We start from the raw sequence: 21,289 nt of genomic DNA, 5'->3' as shown, positions 1-21,289 counted from the left end.
GTACTTTATTTATAATTATTAAAATCTAATTTTATTGTAATCTTTTGAAAGCTTGATTTAACAATTTTGCAGTTTTAAAAATGCATATCAAATTGAGTGTATACTACATTTGAAATGGCTTTGTTCCTCTTTTGTAAGTCACTTTGGATAAATGTCTCTGCTAAATGTTGTGTGTTTTGCTATGAAACTGCATTATATACAAGGAATATTCGTATAGAAAGGTAAATACAATATTTTGCATATTGCATGTAAATATTACATATAATAAAATGACAATATATTAATGAAATTAAGCAATTAAATGCATATTACATGTAAATATTACTAAAAATGCTGTAATTTCTATTTAATGTCAATGTCAATGCATATTACATGTAAAACTGGAAATTATTAAAATTACAATACACAAATAAAACTGTATTTTATAAGCAATTGTATGTAAATATTACATATAAAATATTTAATTTTAATATAATATATGTAATATTTAGATGAAATTGTTTATAAAATACAGATTTATTTATGTTGTCATTTTAATATAATTTATGTGCAATTTTATATGTACTACACTTAATTACTTCTAAAAACTGTATTTAATGTATTTTAATGTAATTTTACATGTAATACATATTTAATTGCTTATAATGTACTGTATTTTATTTTAATATAATTTATAAGCAATTAAATATGTATTACATATAAATATTACATATAAAATACTGAATTTTATTTATTTAATGTCATTTTTATATAATTTATAAGCAATTGTATGTTAATATTATATTTAATATACTACATTTTATTTATTTAATATCATTTTAATAGAACTCATAAGTAACTAAATACGTATTGCATGTAAATATTACATATAAATTATATCAAAATCACATTAAATAAAATACTGTTGAATAGCGGTTAAGTGTATTACATGTAAATATTAATTATAAAATTGGTAACACTTTATTTTGATGGTCTAGTTGAGTATTAGTAGACTGTCTGCTTAATATCTGCTGATACTGCTCCTTTAACAGACATTTAACTGACTGTAAGAAACAACTAACAGTCTACATATAATCTAATGAGAATTAGTTGGCATGTAGATGCAATGTAACTTAAATTCAACAAATGGACCGTCAAAATAAAGTGTGACCATAAAATCCAGTATATTAATGTCATTTAAATATCATTTCTGAGCAATTAAATGTGTAGCATGTAAATATTACATATAAATTATATTAAAATGACATAAAAAAAATACAACTCTTATTTACATGTAATATGCATTTATTTTATTACTGTATTTATTTTGTCATTGTAATAAACTTTATATGTAATATTTACATGCAACATGCATTTATTCTTTTCGGCTTAGTCCCTTTATTAATCTGGGGTCGCCACAGCGGAATGAACCGCCAACTTATCCAGCATATGTAGCCCCAACCCATCACTGGGAAACTCCCATACACACACATTCACACACACTACGGTCAATTTTAGCATACCCAATTCAACTATACCACGTCTTTGGACTTGTGGAGAAAACCCTCACAAACACAGGGAGAACATGCAAACTCCACACAGAAACCGCAACTGACCCAGCCGAGGCTCGAACCAGCGACCTTCGTGCTGTGAGGCGAACGTGCTACCCTCTGCGCATCACCAATATATTAAATTGCTTATAAATGATATTAAAACGATGTTAAATAGAATACAGTATTTTATGATTAAAGGCACATTACATGTAAATATTACATATAAATGATATTAAAATAACATTAAATAAAATACTGTATTTTTATGTAATAATTACTTATAAATGATATTAAAATGACATTAAAGAAATAAAATACAGTAATATAAACATGGAATACGCATTTGCTAATAAAATACTATATTTTATTTATTTAATGTCATTATAATATGATGTATATGTAATATTTACATGTAATATGCATTTTATTGGTTGAATGATATTAAATTACATTAAATAGAACACTGTATTTTATAAGCAATTAAATGCATGTAAATATTACATAAAGCTATTAAAATGACTATAAATTGAGTTCAATTAGATGTGTATTACATGTAAATATAACATAAAATAATAATAATTTTAATATCATTTATATGTAATATTTACATGTAATACACATTTAATTCCTAATAAAATACAATATTTGATGTAATTTTAATATCATTTATAAGCAATTACACATGAGTTACATGTAAATATTACATATGAATTATATTAAAATGACATTAAATAAATAATACAGTATTTTCTAAGCAATTAAATGCATATTACATGTAAATATTACATATAAATCATATTATAATGACATTAAATAAATAATACTGTATTTTCTAAGCAATTAAATGCGTATTACATGTAAATAGTACATATGAATTATATTAAATGACATTAAATAAATAATACTGTATTTTATAAGCAATTAAGTGCGTATTACATGTAAAAATAGCTTTATTTAATGCCATTTTAACCATACTTTATATGCAAAATATACATGTAATACGCATTTTGTTGCTTATAAATTATATTAAAATGACATAAAACTGTATTTTATAAGGAATTAAATGCATATTATATTATATTACATTAAATAATCATTTTGAATTGCTCTCCTTCCAGACTGAATACGCTCGCTTTGAAAACGGTCGTTTCGTCTACAAGATCAGCCGATCACCCATGTGTGAATACATGATCAACTTCATCCACAAGCTCAAACACCTGCCAGAGAAATACATGATGAACAGCGTCCTCGAAAACTTCACTATACTACTGGTACGTCTCACACACACACACACACACACACACACAGTCCACATCAATACATCATCAGCAGCAGCGTCTCATCTGTCCCCGTGTCCACAGGTGGTGTCCAACAGGGAAACTCAAGAGACTCTGCTCTGCATGGCGTGTGTTTTCGAAGTGTCCAACAGTGAACACGGCGCTCAGCATCACATCTACAGACTGGTCAAAGATTGAGGTGTGCTCGATAACATTAAAAACACTGTGGCGTTCAGCTGACGGACTGACTTAAGCCTCACAAAACCTCATGCCTCTGTCAGTCCTTCCCATAAGGCTTTGCTTGGGTGAATAATGACATCATCGTTCGTTTCTATCTCTCGTGTTTCTGTGTTTTTTCTTTAACCTGTCGTGTGGGTGAAGCGGTACAGTTTGTTCAGACGTCGGTTGATGTTTTAAACCACATTAGCGTGTTTTGCTTGTTCTATAGAGTCGTATTGTTTCTGTTCCACCGCTGATCTACATTTCAAAGACTTGGCCCCTGGTAGTTTTTGTGGGATTTATTTTGAATGGACGAGCACAGAAAGGTACTGTATTATTTATGTGGAACTACCTGCCTTACAGAACGCACATGAGCTGTGAGCCACCGTTACAGATGCTACAACACTAACAAACCTTTCCTTTACACAATCGCTTTAGTTTGTGGATTTCCTTTTGCCTTTAAAGCTGATGTAACCTTTTTTTTCATTATTTAAAAATACTTTTCTGAGCCAGCTTATTATGCACAGAAAGACAAGTACATTAGTTCATTAAAAACCCCGTCCTGTTGTCTAGAAGACCATTTCCTCCACAGAACAAGAACTGAAATACTAGTTGCAAATATAAGACGTATTGATCAAATATTCTTGGCCAGTTCTGACTTTTTTTTTTGTCCTCAAAATAAGGAAGTTAATGATTATCAGGTTATAAATATGAGAAGTTATAAGTTACACATGTGAGAGATGAACTTGCAGTTTATATATCAGAAACAAAAGGCCAAATTCCACACAACAGTTGCATGTGTCAAAGTACATATTTCAGTTACTGAGATGTATTGGCTGCATTTCAAATTCTCAGTTTTGTGAGATGGATCTCAGTTTTGCTTTATAAACTGTGCTAATAGGTCACTGATAAGACTGATTTATACTTCTGCGTCGAGTGATCGGCGTAACCTATGGCACATGCCTTATGCGTAGTCGTGCATTTATACTTCAGCCTTCTGTTTGTGTTGCTCTGCATTAGCACTTCTGTAACTCTAGCTGGCAGTAGGTTGTGTCGAGTTTCTTCGCTGGTGTTTTGTTTAGGCTGAATGCTACCTAATATACACGTATCGCAAACTTGCTCATTCAGAGGTGCGAACCGGCAGGCGTGCAACAACTTTACTCATAAGGTAAACACAAAACAAATGTTTCCATCTAGAGCTACTTCATTGGACTTGACACTTGTAAACACTCGCTCCTACGAGTTTGCAAGGCTCTTAAGCTGCGGTCACACTGGGCTTTTCCTCCCATAGACTTCCATTAATTTGCACGTGAATGCGTCAAACCGGAAACGCAAGGTCATGCGTCCAGTTTCGCATGTTGCTGCGATGTAAAGTTCAAGCTTGGTGAACTCTGAACTGCGAAATCGCATCACTTGACTGCGTGAGACCAATCAAGGATCAAAACACGACCTGTCTGAACAGAAATTTAAAACATGGAGCAATCGCTTGCTTTTTTAAATGTCTAATTATCTTGTTTAATCCCGCCCCTATTCGCAGCGCCGTACGACTGAATTTCGCACACACAAAGCACAGTGTGACCGCAGCTTTAGTCCTGCCTACACTGGTTACAGCTACCAAGCCGACCAATCACAGAGCTTGCGATATGCGTCATTGTGATGTGTAGTTACTTTTTTTGAAACGTGCATCAGCCATGGTGAAGGGTTTGTAACTGCACAAAAGGTTGCACTGGAGCATACACATGCGCTTGACAGAAGTATAAATCAGCCTTTAGAATGATACAGATTTTTGCCAATTGTTATGATATAAATTTGCATCTGTAAAAAGAAGAGTCCAAATTATAAGATACGAGTTGCATTTTTGTCACATACTGATATAACAAATGCAATTCTGACTTTTTTCCTCTCAACATTGCAACTCTGAAACTGCAAGTTTAAATGTAGAATTCTGAAATCTGAAAGTGCAATTTTAAGAAAAATTTGAGATAGTCGCATTTATAAGTCAGAACATAAGTTGCTTGAGTCGAAAAACTAAATTCAGCAGGAAAAATAAGCACTGAACATGTCAACTATTTTTTCTCAGAAAACCTATATCTAAAGGTGTCGTTGACCTGAAATTTTCACCCTATCTTGGTAACAACCAAAGAAATCCATATATGCACAGAAAACAAATCTAATTAGTTTACAAATGAGGTGATGTGTAATAAAATGAAATGACACAAGGAAAAGTATTGAACACATGAAGAAAGGGAGGTGTGGAAATACAGTGAATGCCCAGACAGCAGCTGAAATTTCTCAGTAGTTCTTCACCAACCCGCTTCGTCATTGTAAATTAATATCAGCTGCTTTAGTCCAACATTTAGGCTGGACATTTCAGCTAGACAATGATCCAAAACACAGCCAAGGAAACTCTCAAATGCTTTCAGAGAAAGAAAATAAAGCTGTAGAATGGCCCAGCTAATCACCTGACTTGAATCCAATAAAAAAAAAAAATAAAGATCAGATTTGATAGACGAGACCCACAGAACCATCAGGATTTTTACACACTGTTGAAGTCTGTGAAAAAACTCACACTGTAGTAATTCATCTGACTTCATTCTCCATATGAGAGGTGTCTTTAAGCTGCCATCACCAAAAAAAAACTTTTATATAAAGTATTAAATACATTTCAGTAGTTCAGTTCAGTTCTTTCTTCGTGTCATTTCATTGTTATTAAACACAACTCATTTTTCAGATTTGTTTTTGTTTTGTTTTAATGTTTGTATTGTTTGGATGCCACCAAAATCTGCTTCATTTCCATGTCAACAGCTCCTTTAGAAATATTATTCCCAGGAAAAAACATGACGTGTTCAATACTTATTTTCCCCTCTGTACACCGGACTATTATGAATTGCATACTCGCATACTGATATATAATAGTGAAAACATCACCATTCTAACATTTTTACTCAGAATTTCAGGAGCTAAACTTGCTGAAACAATTTTTTTTTTTTGTTTAATCTTGCATTTGGGAGGGGGAAAAAGTCAATTGTTAGATTGAATAGTTGCAATTCCTTTTTTAAAAATTCTGTGGTGGAATGAAGCTTCAATACTGTCATGCTGTGAAAATGTATTAATTTCTACACAACACAATCTCAACCAGTGGCGTGTTTCAAGGTTGGGCAATTATTTCATCCCGGGCAAATCCATTAGGTGGCGCCACTGCTGCTACATGACTTACTTCAGCTTTAATAACCGGTGTTTCCCCAGCAGGCTACACGAGAAAGGGAATTTACATAGCAAAATCACCAAAGCATACCGTGCCTTAGTGTTCATAATCGCAGACGTTGTATAATAGTGAGAAAACATGAACAACCTCACAAAGTTTGTATATTGTCCAAAAAAAAGACCATATTTTTTGTGGTGCCAGCGTAAAGTCTGTTCACAACGAGGAGGATAACTAAATGGACAATAAAGACTCGTAAAGAATGTTACAAATTTTAAAGTACGGAATATTGCGATTAATAAAACATTGATACACACAGCCAAGAATACTCTCAAAAGCTTTCAGAGAAAGAAAATAATGCTATAGAATGGCCTAGCCAATCACCTGATGTATATCCAATATAATACAAATAAAAGATCAGATTTGATCGACGAGATCCACAGAACCATCAAGATTTTAACACTGATGAACGTTACTTATTTTAAAGTACGGAATATTGTGATTAATAAAACATTGATAGAAAAAAATAGGAAGCTGCCAATCAAACTAACGGCCAATCAGAATCCATCCTGCTTTTAAAGGGACAGGAGCAAAAACTTTTTTTGCTAACGTTATAGTTATCATTCATAATGTGAACAGACCTTAAAGGAATAGTTCATGCAAAATTGACAATTCTGTCATCATTTACTCATTTTCTACTTCTGTTTTATTTTCTGTTAAAACAGATTAAATAAGATATAATGACCTTTATTGACTTCCATTGCATTTGTTTTCCTACTACTAAAGTCAACGACTTCTAGTTTCCAACAATCATAAAATTTTATGTGTTCAAAGTCAAATAAATAAACCGTGAGTAACAATGAGTAACTTTTCACTTTTGTGTGAACTACCCCTTTATCCCGAAGTAGGTCACGTTTCAATCTTGTACACCAAATAAACCAGCCTGATCTCACGAGGAAATGTAACTATTTTACGTTTTGTTAGTTTAGTCGCGAATTCATACAAATTCGTAAGAGTTCAGTTGTACAAAAGTGTACGATTTTAAAAAGATGCCATCATTAGGGGAGGAGCGAATCGTACTAAATTGTACGATCACACGAATTCATACGAATTAGCTTCTAAATTAAAAAGTTACGAATTGCCGTGAAATCATGTTGAAATAAACACATTCAATCACTTCAATTCATGCCAAGTGAAATCTACAGGTGTTGAAAGTGCCTTTTGTGTGTTCTTTTCCAGCTCAGAAATATTTTGACGCCAAAAAAAAAAAAAAGAAAATGCGAGTCAGATTTGGATTCTATCACCGTAATGCCTTTGACATAGTCAAAAAAAAAATCATGAGATCTGAAACTGATAGCTCATAAGTGGCTGTTTGCTTTTTGTTTGTCAGTGCATTAATGGTGTTGTGTATGTGTATATAAGGGAAGGGTGATATATGATTTAATGACATCAGTGCTAACAGATTCCTCATTTCTCTGGGTGAAATAAATCGGACTGTGGATCTCGGTCTTATTCACCACACAAGAATGTGTTTTTGTTGCTTTGTTTTTGTCAGCCATGTCTCTGTTAGTAAAGTGAGCATTGAAACCGAACACTAATGTCTGTGACGGCTGTTTTCCCGGAGAGCACTGAAGAGTTTTGGCTAGCTGTTTTTAATAGATGGACTCATGTCGAATAATTGTTTTCAATTGTGTATATTTTCATTAAGGGGGGGCGAGGGATACAAAAAAGAAAATGAAAATAAACTTTTAGTGTTTGTACTGGAAACTGGTGTGCTTGGTCTTTTGAGATTTTTTTTTTTACTTTTTTTGTTTTAAATAATAATGAAATAAATGAATACACTACCTGACAAAAGTCTTGTCGTCGATCCCAGTTGTAAGAGCAACAAATAGTAACTTGACTTCTAGTTGATTATTTGGAGAAGTGGCAGAAGGTGGATTTTTCCAGATGAATCATCTGTTGAAATGCCCCCCTATCATCACAAATACTGCAGAAGTCCTAATGGAACCCACATAGACCCAAGATTCTCACAGAAATCGGTCAAGTTTGGTGAAGGAAAAATCATGGTTTGGAGTTACATTCAGTATGAGGGCTTGCAAGAGATCTGCAAAGTGGATGGCAACATTAACAGCCTGAGGTTTCAAGACATTTGTGCTTCCCATTACATTACAAACCACAGGAGAGGGCTAATTCTCCAGCAGGATAGCGCTCCTTCTCATACTTCAGCCTCCACATCAAAGTTCCTGAAAGCAAAGAAGGTCAAGGTGCTCCAGGATTGGCCAGCCCAGTCACCAGACATGAAGATTATTGAGCATGTCTGGGGTAAGATGGAGGAGGCATTGAAGACGAATCCAAAAAATCTTGATGAACTCTGGGAGTCCTGTAAGAACGCTTTCTTTGCCATTCCAGATGACTTTATCAATAAGTTATTTGAGTGATTACAGAGATGTATGGATGCAGTCCTCCAAGCTCATGGAAGTCAAACACAATATTCATTCTTTTTCCACTGCACAATCACTTTATATTTTGTACTGTACATTATTTCTGTTAGGTGACAAGACTTTTCTCTTAGCAAAGTCAGACCTTTACTGTCCTAATTCAAAATCAAGGCATGATCATATTTTATTTTGGTAAAATAAGCGTAATCTAGAGCCCTTTGCCTTTCATATAAGCCACTTCTGATACCAAATGATCAACTAGAAGTCAAGTTAGTATTAGGTGTTTCTAAAACTTGGATAGGTGACAAGACTTGCCAGGTAGTGTACACTTGCTAAATATGTCTTGTTGAACAAATGTACTGTTCTTTACATCCACTAGATGTCAGTACATTGCAAATAATGAGACATTACATCAGTTTTATCTGCAGCTCTATTCCCCACGATTTATTCTTTAATAAAGAAGAGACTGAATACAATTTAAAATGTCAACAATAAAGGTAACAGTTATAACAACTATAAGACATATATCATTATGTAAAGAGGGTGTATTTTAATTTATAAAAAGGAGATTATTATTGGTAGTAACAATAGTATAACATTAGTTGTAGTGATATTTTTAAACATGATGAGTATTATGATGCTTGTATATTATTACTATTCATATTATTACTTATATAGAGATACTAAATGAAGATACTGTGTATTGTATAAGTATTATTATTATTAGTAGTAGAAGTCTATAATTTTATGAATATTAATGACATTATATCATTATTTACATATTAATAAATACATTATAATAAACAATAATAATAAAACAATCTATTTTATTTATAAAAGTGCTACAAAAAAACATGATAAAGCAAAAAAAAATCAGTTTTACATACTGTAGAGATACTATTTGTAAAAAAAATATTGTTATTGTGACTAAAATATACAAACAAAAAGTAGGATATTTTATTAGATAGATAGATGGATAGATAAATAGAGTGACAGACAGACAGACAGACAGACAGACAGACAGACAGACAGACAGACAGACAGACAGACAGACAGACAGACAGACAGATAGACAGATAGATAGATAGATAGATAGATAGATAGATAGATATGATCCATCTAGGATAAAAGATCTATGTTATAAATATTGTTAGCGTATAGAGAGAGCGATTGATGTTTATTTGATCTGACTGTAATCCTGATGGCATCACAGTCCACTTCTGCTCTAATCATCTGAGGATTTTACAGTAAATCCACACTGACCGATGGGAAATCTGACCATCCGCATCGTCATGATCATCCTCATCCTCATAATAATCATAATGTCAGTGTGGTGATTTATTACAGTCTCTGACCTTCTGGTGTGTGTGTGTGTGTGTGTGTGTGTGTGTGTGTGTGTGTGTGTGTGTGTGTGTGTGTGTGTGTGTGTGTGTGTGTGTGTGTGTGTGTGTGTGTGTGTGAATAAAGCTCCTCTAGTGAACTACTGCAAAATTACTATTATTGTTATACGTCTGCAGTGTGGAGAAATCACATATGATGTCCTCAAAGTAGAAATGTTTTCTAAGCTTGTTAGATGGTGTTTTATGTTGATTTTTACACATTTATTTTTGCATTAATTTGACTTTGACGTTTTAATAATGTAACTGTAATAATTTATTTGTTATTAAGTTTTACACGTTGATTAAATAACATACAGTGTTTTTGTTTTGTTTTTATGATGTAAATATTAAAAAAGTTTTATTCTGAATTTTATATTTATTTTTCTGAACTTTTACCCTTATGTTATTATAACGTAATAATTTGTATATACTTTTAACTAATCATACTTGTTGGTCAAGGACAGCATTTTAGTTTTGTCTGTTTTGTATGATGTAAATATTTGCAAAAGGCAAAATAAGACGCAAACTTTTTAGCAAGTTTTAAATTACATTTCATTTTTGCATTAATTTTACATTTGAATAATGTTATTATTTTCTATATTTTTATTCTACATTTTTATATGCCTTTCAAAACCTCAAAACAAAGATTTGTTTGCTTTCATTGATTCAAAAATTCAGTTATCAACATTTTTATTCAGTCACTGAAGGACTATTTTGATTATTTTCCGCTCTAAAAATGCCAGAAACCTCATGCGGCTTTACTGAAGAGTTTCGCTCTGCTATAGTAATGAGTAGAGCAGTAGTGTCGTCATGTCTGAGTGGGCGGAGCCTGGGCGCTCAGAAACACCGCTGCTGCAGGAGTTCAGACAAACACAACTCTATCTGTCAGCGCGCGCGCACTCTCCGGCACTCTACTAGAAACTACTACAAACCACGTATAACACTTAACGAATGTGAAATTAAAAGACAAAGCCGGTCAAGGGGCATTCGATGTAAATAATGATGGAACAAGAGGAGAGTAAGATCTCGGTGTGGGTCTGCCGGGAGGAAAAGTTGGTGTCCGGACTCTCCAGACGCACCACCTGCGCGGATGTAGTCAAAGTGCTGCTGGAGGACCAGAACTTCCAACAGGGCGCGATGCTCAGCGGTCCTCCGCAGTCCTACTGCATCGTGGAGAAATGGAGGGGGTTTGAGCGGATTCTGCCGAATAAAACGAAAATCTTACGGCTGTGGAGCGCATGGGGGGACGAGCAGGAGAATGTGCGCTTCGTCCTGGTGCGGAGCGACGCATCGCTGCCCAACAGCGGGCCGAGGAGCGCAGAAGCGCGGGTCGTGCTCAGCAAGGAAAGCCCCTGCACCTCCAGAACCACCATGCCATTTTCACAGGAAAAACAGCGGAGGATTGTACGCAAGGCTTTTAGAAAGCTGGACAAAATAAACAGGAGGAAAGAAGAAGTTTCGAAAGACAAATCCGCGGACAAGATGGAAACTCTCGTTCATCTTATTATCTCCCAGGATCATACTATCCGACAGCAGGTACAGCGGATAAAGGAGCTGGATGGCGAAATCGAGAGGTTTGAATCAAAAGTTCACTTCGACAGAATGAAAATACACGGCGTGAACTATGTTCAGGACACTTATTTGCTGGACCAAGGAGACTCGAGCGCACGATCGGACGCGGCTTTTGCGCAGTTTGAGGAATACGCGTCCCGCTGCGACCAAGTCATTCAACTTCAGGAGGAACTAACCGAGAGGGAAGCTCTGATGGAGATCCTGACCGGGGAAATACAAGAGGAGCTCAACCACAGGTGGATGAGGAGGAGAAAAGCGGAGCTTTCAGGCAAAGACGCGGAGAGCTCTGGAGATGAAACGCCTCTGAAGGTGTCTTCAGTCGCTGAGGAATCGCTCCCGGAACACCTGACAGACACCGAACTTCAGTTAGAGGAAGAGAGGATCAAAACTCAACTGGATACGAGTTTATACATAGGGCTGCGCTTGAATACTGATCTGGAGACGGTGAAGACCGACTTGGACATGAGTCAGGAGCTTTTGGACTCGAAAGAACGGGAGTTCAGGGATTTACTCGAAAAGGTTCACAGATTAGATGAGCTGGAAGAGAAAAAGGCCGAGGACGGTAAAGATGAGGGAGAAGCAGAGACACTGCCTTCAGTAGACAATGTTTGGGTGGAGCAGGCGAGGGGAATGTCCAAAACATGCACCAATGACGACGATTCGGACACCGGGCTGAGTTCAATGCACAGCCAGGACTCGGATAATAACGCGCCTGTTTGCGAGTCACTCGTGTGACAAAAATCGCGGGAGTCGTTCAAAACTGCGCGAACTCAGGGAACACTGCGCCTCTATTTAAGATTTCTCTCTTTATAAGAGAGGAAGGCATGTAAATGATACCAGTGTAGTGTTATGATCGCCTCACTCTGTTATTGCCTCACTTGTACACATAGCTTGTAAGGTGCAACTTACAAAATTAGAGCAAATTAACCAATGCATAGACTGAGAGGTGTCCACTGTGTGCTGACTAATGTTATTCCAAAACTATGTAATTGTGTTACGTAGCCTTAAGTTTAAAAGTTACAATTTGAGTTTTGTGGGTTTTTAGTTCATGCAGCTTTGCTCTTTCTGAACATTATCTACACATATTTAATTTTTATACTTGTCTTTGATCTGACAGTTTGATCTATTAGTGGCTATTTGTATGATTTAATTTGTACAGAAAACAAGAAGGCTTTTCGCTGGTGCTTGAGCAGATCATAAATGTACAAATTTAGCAAAAACAATAGCCACTAATTAATCAATCAGAACATAAGATACTTATGAAGATTGTGTTGTATTCCTTTTCTCGGAAATCCTCCACCATGTTGATTTTTGTCCAATCAGATGCTCTCGAATTTAAAGAATTATTTTGTTATTCAACTGATTTGCCCCGCCCACAGTTTTTGTTTACATGTTAACAGTAATACAATCAGACCAGTGCAACTGTAATGTACAAACCAATGTACTATTTTCTTCCACTGATGTTAGAGGGCGTGAAACTTCAGAGAACATCTGATTGGACAAAAAACTATGCAGTGCAGGATGAGTCATCAATCTTTTAAATCAATTTTATCATGTGAGAATCTGCAATATTTCATGTATAAAAGTGAGTTCCTGAAACTAAGAAAAACACAAAACTCAAAACGTTTGACTAAATGGTGTCTTTTATCGTCTTCAGAATTATTTATTGTGCAACATTTACAGTAGGAAGCTAACGGTTTAAAAATAAGTGCTAATCACTTCCATCTTCACCTGCTGACTGATTAGAATGATTCACTGACTAACAGCTTTTACGATTGTTTTGCATAAGCAGATCAACACGTTGTGCAGTTGGAATTAAACGTGTGTGCCATGCACTGCTGTTTATTCATTCTTCTGAGGAGCTGATGCGTGAATCCCTGTTTGCTTACACTAAAGAGAAACACTGAAGTGATTTCAGTGAGACCCCAGCAATTAAACATACCAGACATACTGGAATTTGCTGTTAAGTCATTTCTGCTTATCTCATTTTCTTGTCACAAGGGACTTTTCAGTATCAAATGTATTTTGTGGTTGACTAATTTCACAGTGCAAATTGCAAGAATAGCAAAATGAACAAGTGTTATGCCCAAAAATGTTTTCTGCAGCATTTTATAACAGCTTACAAAATCATTTAAAGGGATTAGGGCTGCCCGATATTGGTGAAATCTGATATTGCGATATTTCATTATCCTGCGATAAACATTGCGATGTAAATACAGTTTCACAAGATAGTTTGAATAGCACTATTTGATGGTTTTCTGGGGGAGTCTAGCATTTTTCAGGTGCAGAAATTGATAAACACAAAGCAGAAATGCTTTTCTTATAATGCTTTGTCTTATTTCTAGTCCAAATATCTAAACAAAATTCTTAGGTCAAGAAAAAAATATTGTCTTGTTATAATAAGACAATAATAAGAGTTTTTTCCCTGAAAACAGGCAAAATTATTTGCCAGTGGGGTGAGCTAAATAATCTTGTTTTCACTTTGAAATGTCAGATTTGGAGACTAGAAATAAGACAAAAAGTTCTAAGGAAGAAAAACATTTTTGTTGTTGTTGCACAAATCATATAAATTCCGTACAAATACAGTGATTAAATACTATTCTGTGGCTCCTGGTCAACTATAATCCAGAGTTAACATTGCATATCTTTGCGATGTGACTACTGCAGATGCACACATTACGATATCGATGCTGAAACAATATATTGTGCAGCCCAAGACGACATGTAAGATTTTTTAAATCACATTTATATCGACAATGCTCAAATAGCTGGCAATGCCCTTTTTTATGTGAATGAGGTTTTTGCAGAGAAAATCATCAGGGTGTGATTCAATTCAAACTATGGCCTCACATTCAGATTAACCTTGTTTCAGTTCGCCTATTTTATGCACATTTTAGGGAAAAAAAATGCATAAAAATCGTTTAATGGAAATACAAAGATGTAGAGGCCTGCGTTTGAGCCTGAGCCCATTGGGGCCCAATTTTTTTATGCCCCTAGGGGCAGACTTCAGGCCAATTTTCACATCATAGCTAGCACGCATAGAGCTTCGGGCCTGCTTTAGAAAAAACTTGATTTAATGCGTGCGATGCGGAAGCGCCAGTGATGCGCATAGATATTTCTAGCTACATGCAATGGGGAACTTAAAACTGTGGAAAACGCTCAAGGAAAGGTAAACTTCTGGTCAACTTTTCAAATAGTGACAGCAGTTAATAAGGCATCTGATCATAGCTATGCAAATGTTAAAAAAGCTCTGCATTTCACCAGCGTCAAGCTTTCTGCCAAGCTCATGAAAATACACTGTCTTGATAGTTTGGTTATGGAGTATATTTGAGACACTGTTTCCATCTAAAGATCCACATTAGATTTATGAGCAAAACTGGATATCACATAAAACATGTACAAATTAACTCTTTGGAGTGAACAAGAAGCTTATGATGTTGTTTTATAAAGCAGTTCTTGAAAGCGTTGTCAGGTATGGTATCACAGTGTGGTTTGGCAACCTATCTGAACAGTGTAAATCTAAGTTAATGCATCTCTTAAAGACAGGATGGAAAATTATTGGGCACGATGAATGCTTTAATCCCCAAGTTTTATATGAGAATTGTGTCCTTAATCAGGTCGAGAGGATCCAACTCATTTTTTCGAGACATCCTTGCAGAAAGCACTCAAACGTATAGAAGACCTTGAAAATAGAAGTCGGCATCAGAATATCAGAATGGTCCGATAGCTTTTTTTTTTGAGACTTGGATCCTGACTACGTTGAATATGAATGCAAAGGACAGACGGATCAAATTGGACCGAGTGCACCATACTGGACAACCGAGCAACGAAGGTGAACATCTGAGAGCGAGACCTGTGATCGTTTGACTGCACAACTATGAAGACAAAAGACCAATCCTGGAAGCAGCAAGGTGTCTGAGTGACCTCTGTATCGAGGGGAAAAAGGAGACAGTTTTGGAGGTCATAATACTAAACCACTGCGATGGTGGACTTTGGCGAAGGTGTTTTAGAATGATTAAACAACATTTCAGATGTTTTTTAATGTGATCGGTTTCAAAGACTATAGAATACACAAGACGTGTCACTCGTATCTTTTTGAATGGGGAAAAGTGTAACTGTCAATATGGGGAATAAATCTCCGCCTACTAGTTCAGGAGCCAATCCTTGATCGATATATGGTGAAAAAAGCCCCCCTTCTAATACAGGAGCCAATCATCGATCGCTATAGACTAACAGTCCTCCAGGGGAGGGGCTTGGACCAGACGTGAGTTTTTGCAGATCTTGTGTGATTTGGACATTTAGAAATGAAACTAAAGGGACGCTTGTTGTTTAATTTTATTGGTAATTCCTAATATGAAATTCAATCATAAGCCTGGCAAGCAATTTTGGAGAATTTGATGTTTCTCCATTCAAACAGAATGCCCAAGCATACTGCCCGAGAGGCGTTTCAAAGATGGCCGCCGAGTGAAATGACCTGCCTTAAAGGGACTTTGTCGGTCTGCTGGTTGATTTATTATTGCCGTCCTCTGGTGCATCTTTGTAGAGCCCTGCACGGGCCTTAAATCTAAACCCTAGCTCGGCCCTGGCCCAAGACACACAGGCTGTAGCCCTGCCCTTGTCCAACAGCTCATAAAAATGTTTGACCCAAGTCCAACCCCGAGAAAACCCACGGGAACGTGGAAAGAACATGGGGAGAACGTGGGGAGAACTCCACACAGAAAGGCCAACTGACCCAGCCGAGGCTCGGACCAGCGACCTTCTTGCTGTAAGGCAAAGCACTACCTGCTTGGCCTATGCTGCTTGTTCAAACTACTTATTTAAAATGAGCTGAATCAAACTCAATGATTGAGTTTATTCTGGGGCAACTTAATTGTTTTATTTTCAATCTACTTAAATTTGAAGGAACATGAAGGAATTATTGTGGACCCCAGCATTTTTTACAGCGCAACCAAAATGTTGCTAAAGCATCTCTTTACATCTGGACGTTCATAATGATTGCTGCAAACTTATTTTACTATAAGTGAAAGATTAAAAAAAAGAACGGATTGAATCACTTGCAGTTCACTTATTGGCCACCAGGTCAATAAGTTTTCTGATTTTTAAATATATCCCATAAAACTCACTTCAAACATGCCACAAACTTACATTGTGCTCCAGCATGACCTTAGCACTGTAACCAGCACAGTTGAAGTTTGGGCAGGGCTTCCTTCCAACTCAACGCAATGTCACTGAGTTCAGGGATTCTATGGTGTATGAAGAGGATTTAAGAGTTAAGCCTTAAATGTGATGTTTTAAAAACGGAGAAAGAAAAGGGAAAGAACAGGCCGCCCACTTCATTCTCAATTACACTTCATTTTGAAACAGATGAATTATGGCTGTTGGAAAGGCCCTGCTGCGGTGAATTTGTGTTAAAAAGAGGGTTTTATCTTCCATCCTGACTAGTTTAATCATCAAAAGTACTGAAATTCTGTGTGTCGTCTATGATTTATACTCCTGTTTATTGGTAAATAATTAGATGTTTAATACAAGACACTGCAGGAGAAAACACAAATTCAGAAAATGTGCTTTTATTGCAGTATTTGTCAGCCTGATGTAAAGAAAATATCTTAAATGCACTTTTAAGTGTTCCTTTTGTGACACTTTTCCAATTTTTGTCAGGAGATCTCAATTATAATACATTATTTTAAAGGCTGGTCTCAAAATGAGGCATACATCTCACTTCAGCAGCTCTTATGTTTACCAAACTTCTGTTTTATTCACTGTACACTGAAAAAAAAGACTTAAAAGTCATGAAAAATAAAATGTTTTTAACCCTTTTACACTGTTCAAATGTACTACCCTTTTGTTATGTTATGTATGAAAACACCCACTGAATTAAACTGCTGTAAAAATGCATCAGATAAAAAAATTTTTTGCACACATCTGTCAACAACCTCAGTGTTTTTTCACCTTTTATCAAAGTCTTGTACATGTGAAACAACATTGGCTTTAATGCATTGTTTTTGATTTATTTTCTCCCTAATTTACTGTTGGTGGCTGTTTTTCCCACATTGACTTCCATTATAACCACGTTTGATGGCGCATAAATACACAGTCTTTGTTTTTATTTACTCCATGTAGTTCTGAGAGCTGAGATGCATAAATATTGCATATTTTGACTTGCACAAAGGGCCACTCTCATACTTTAAATTGCTGTTATAATCCATATCAAATCCAGAAACTACGCTTTTTTTGCACAGGCCTATTTAAAGGGTTAATAGTGCCAACTGATGATCAACAGTGAAAATTACTAATTTTACCTCTTTCCAACAGGGAATTATTTGATTATTTGGTGTCATGATTTTGTAATCAAACCAATGTGGTCATAATGGAAGTCAATGGGAGAAAAACAGCCACCAACAGTAAATTAGGAAGAAAAAAAATGAAAATCAATCAAAAACATTGCATTAAAGGCAATGTTGTTTTACACTTCCAGGTGTTTGATAAAAGGTACAAAAATCCAGTCCACAGTTACTTTTTATATTGAAAATGTCATTTTGTGTGTTTTTTTCCACCAAATCACTGACATCAACTCAAAGAAACAACCAAAAATTACATTAAAAAACCTAGAAAATAAAGGAATATAATTAACCTACCGATGAAACAAAAAAAATTAGTTACAGAAAATCTTCCTGAACTACTGTACTTAAAAAAATAAATAAATAAATAAAAAATGTATCAAATGGTTAATCTTTCCTAAGTTACCCTTTTAAACAAGAATAAAGATAACAAAAGATCTTAAGCAAAGCATAATGACCGACCCTCTGGAAAACTCTGAAAACATAATTATAAAGAACAAACTTTCAAAGCAAGCACAAAAAAACTTTGGTCTGGCGGTAAATAAGCCGTCTGCTTTCAAAAGGCGTTTTTTATTTTTAAGTTGCTTAATGTTTTTAGTCAGTTTGATTAATGTAAGTTGAGATGATTAGAAAAGTTAATTTGATTCAACTTAAAAAAAGTTAAGGAAGCAAGAATTTGTTATTATTTTTATCTTACACACATTTTTTCCTCTGGGTGTTCACAGTATTTTTCTGAAATAGAGAATGAAAAAAAAGACATAAAAAACTTTGGCTCTAATCTAACTAATTTTGATGAATTTTAAACCTGACTTTAACCAGTATTAAAATTGTTCATTAGCATATTTAAATAACTTTCAGTATCTTAATGCAATCAATCTATTATAAGAAAAAAGGCCTACAGTGGCTTCAGCAAATGGATTAAACTCCTATTTGTCTTTTTGATATTTGATGCAAGTTTATGAAGTGACGATTTTGTTCTCTTTGAATCATTGGAGAGAAACTGCTTCATTCATAAATGTTTTATGCAATATTCCTGTTTTGATCATCAATCTAATTAATCTTTTTTTAAGGGGAACAGCTATTGTCTCCATCTTAACAGTGTATTTTTCACGAGCTCATCAGAAAGCTTGATGCTGGTGAAATGCAGAGCTTAGGTTTTGAACATTTACATTCAGCCGGCCTGATCTCATAAGGAAACATAACTATTTTACATTTTGTCAGTTTAGTAGCTAATTTGTTTAAATTCAAAAATGTACGATTTTATAAAGTGGGCGTGGCACCAGACCCCGCCCCTAAACCCAGTTTGGGAAATTAGCCACTAAATCAAAAGTTTCCCAAAAATCTTCTCTTTAAAAACCTTTATCTCTAATTGATGAATTTTAAATCGAAGACTTTAACCAGTGATAAAAATTTCCATCTGCATATTAACATTTTTGAAAACGCATCGTATCTTAATGCAATCCATCAATAGTGGAATTATGATGATCTTATTATGTCAAATGCTTTTTAGTGAACACTTAAGAATGATGGTCCATATTTACCAACATTAAGTATGATATTGGAAAAATCTGACATTGTGATATTTTGTTTTTCTGTAATAAATATTGCGATATATAAACTATTTCACCAGATCACTTGAAAACTGCTATTTAGAAAGAATTTATACATTTAGATCGATTGGACTGATTCTGTAGGGAAGCGTTCATAAAAATGTCAAAAATTAACTAATTAAAACCAAAGATAACAGTGAAATAAACCGTGTTTTATGGTTTTTGGGGGAATCAAACAGTATTCAGGTTCAGAATTTGAATTTTGAAAAGAAAAATAGTCTTTACTGTGTAACTAATTCAAAATAATTCTTTATTAAAGTTACAAATGGTCAAATTTCTTATGCCTGAATACTTTCAACGCTGTCAGGCCTTAAAAACACATGCAAATGAAAAAGTCACATCATTTTGGTTAAACTCTGCGTTAACGACCCAAATCTCATGTGTCGGTTTCTCCTGGTAACTATAATAATAACTGAACATTGCAGATCCTGCGAAGTAACTATTGCGGATATCGACACATTGCGATATCAATGCTGAAACGATATATTGTGCAGCCCTAATAATCCTGTAAAGCATTTATTAATCATAGTTCAACGTTAACTAATGCATTATTAGCATCCAAAGATGTGCTTGTTGACATTAACGCACCATAAGTTAACATTATTCAAATAACATTAACGTTGGCAATGATGAAAAAATACCAAAATAAATGTATTACTAATAGTTTGTTCCTGTTATTAAATACATAGCATTAACTAATGGACCATTATTTTAAAGTGTTACCATTTATTATTATAACTTAATCTATAATTCATAAAGAGAATTGATCAGCAGTCTTGCGAAAGAGGACTCTGCTTTTGCTTGGCGATGTGATTAAAGCCAAAGAGGAGGACAGATGATAAAGCGCCATTAATCTGGATTGGATTGAACCATTTTGTATAAACATGGGCTTCTGACGGGGTTGGAAGAGGTTCAGGAACAGCTGGACGAGTAGAGATGCACAATGTGGGACAAACAGCGGCTTGTTTCAATCGCACCGAATGACATTCAGCAAAGCACACATTCATGACCTCTATATTGGAAAATGATTTATTTGAGCCCTAAAATAAAAGCATGGGATTCTGCAACGATAAAAGTCAGCGTCTTTATAGCTCGACAGGCTCATTAAACAAGCATAATAGAAATCACCAGTACAGTTCTGGCAGGATCACAGACGTGTCATTCAAAAAGTCCTTTAAGCACTTTAAATTATGTCTTGCGTTGGTTTAGAAGGGGCAATTTTAATAACCGCTGTCATTCATTACAGGAAGTGATGTGTGAATGATTGGCATATGAAAATAAATACCTCAAAGGCAAAAAAGTGTGTCAATTTTGTACTTGGCTTGTGGAATGAATTGTAATTGTTGTGTTAGATTAAGCTGAGTTCAGTACAATGAAACGGACAAATTTGCTAGATTAAGCAGCCTTTGTTAGCTGAATGTAACTTAAAGAGAAACAGGCTATGCTGCTTTTAGCCTAAGGAATGATAATATGTCTTGTCACACAACTAGGCTACCAAAGCAACTACTACAAACAGTATTAACGAATTTCTACAGTAAAAATTTACACTCACCGGCCACTAGGTTGGGCCCCCTTTTGCCTTCAGAACTGCTTTGATCCTTCGTGGCCTAGATTCAACAAGGTATTGGAAATATTCCTCAGAGATTTTTGTCTATATTGACATGATAGCATCATGCAGTTGCTGCATTTGTCTGCTGCATATCCATGATGCGAATCTCCCGT

The 21,289-nt window shown here is 35.1% G+C and overlaps 2 protein-coding genes across 2 annotated transcripts in view; both read left to right on the top strand.

Moving 5' to 3' along the window:
- The window catches only part of tead1a (TEA domain family member 1a), a 54,798-nt gene extending 46,809 nt beyond the window's left edge, over positions 1-7,989 (top strand). Inside the window, exons 10-11 of the mRNA XM_056451824.1 lie at positions 2,651-2,803; positions 2,894-7,989. Of these exons, the coding sequence (XP_056307799.1) occupies positions 2,651-2,803; positions 2,894-3,007 (267 nt within the window). The 3' untranslated portion in view covers positions 3,008-7,989. The remainder of the gene's footprint in view (positions 1-2,650; positions 2,804-2,893) is intronic.
- A 2,940-nt stretch (positions 7,990-10,929) lies between these two features.
- rassf10a (Ras association domain family member 10a) lies at positions 10,930-13,575 on the top strand. Its single transcript, XM_056451947.1, has one exon. It carries the CDS (start codon positions 11,047-11,049, stop codon positions 12,352-12,354), a length of 1,308 nt encoding a protein of 435 aa, XP_056307922.1. The 5' UTR covers positions 10,930-11,046; the 3' UTR covers positions 12,355-13,575.
- The last annotated feature ends 7,714 nt before the right edge of the window (positions 13,576-21,289 follow it).

The sequence above is a fragment of the Danio aesculapii genome, chromosome 25 (genome assembly GCF_903798145.1).
Source record: "Danio aesculapii chromosome 25, fDanAes4.1, whole genome shotgun sequence".
Classification (NCBI taxonomy): domain Eukaryota; kingdom Metazoa; phylum Chordata; class Actinopteri; order Cypriniformes; family Danionidae; genus Danio; species Danio aesculapii.
The sequence above is the reverse complement of the archived record's forward strand: the minus strand, read 5'-3'. Positions and strand labels throughout refer to the sequence as shown.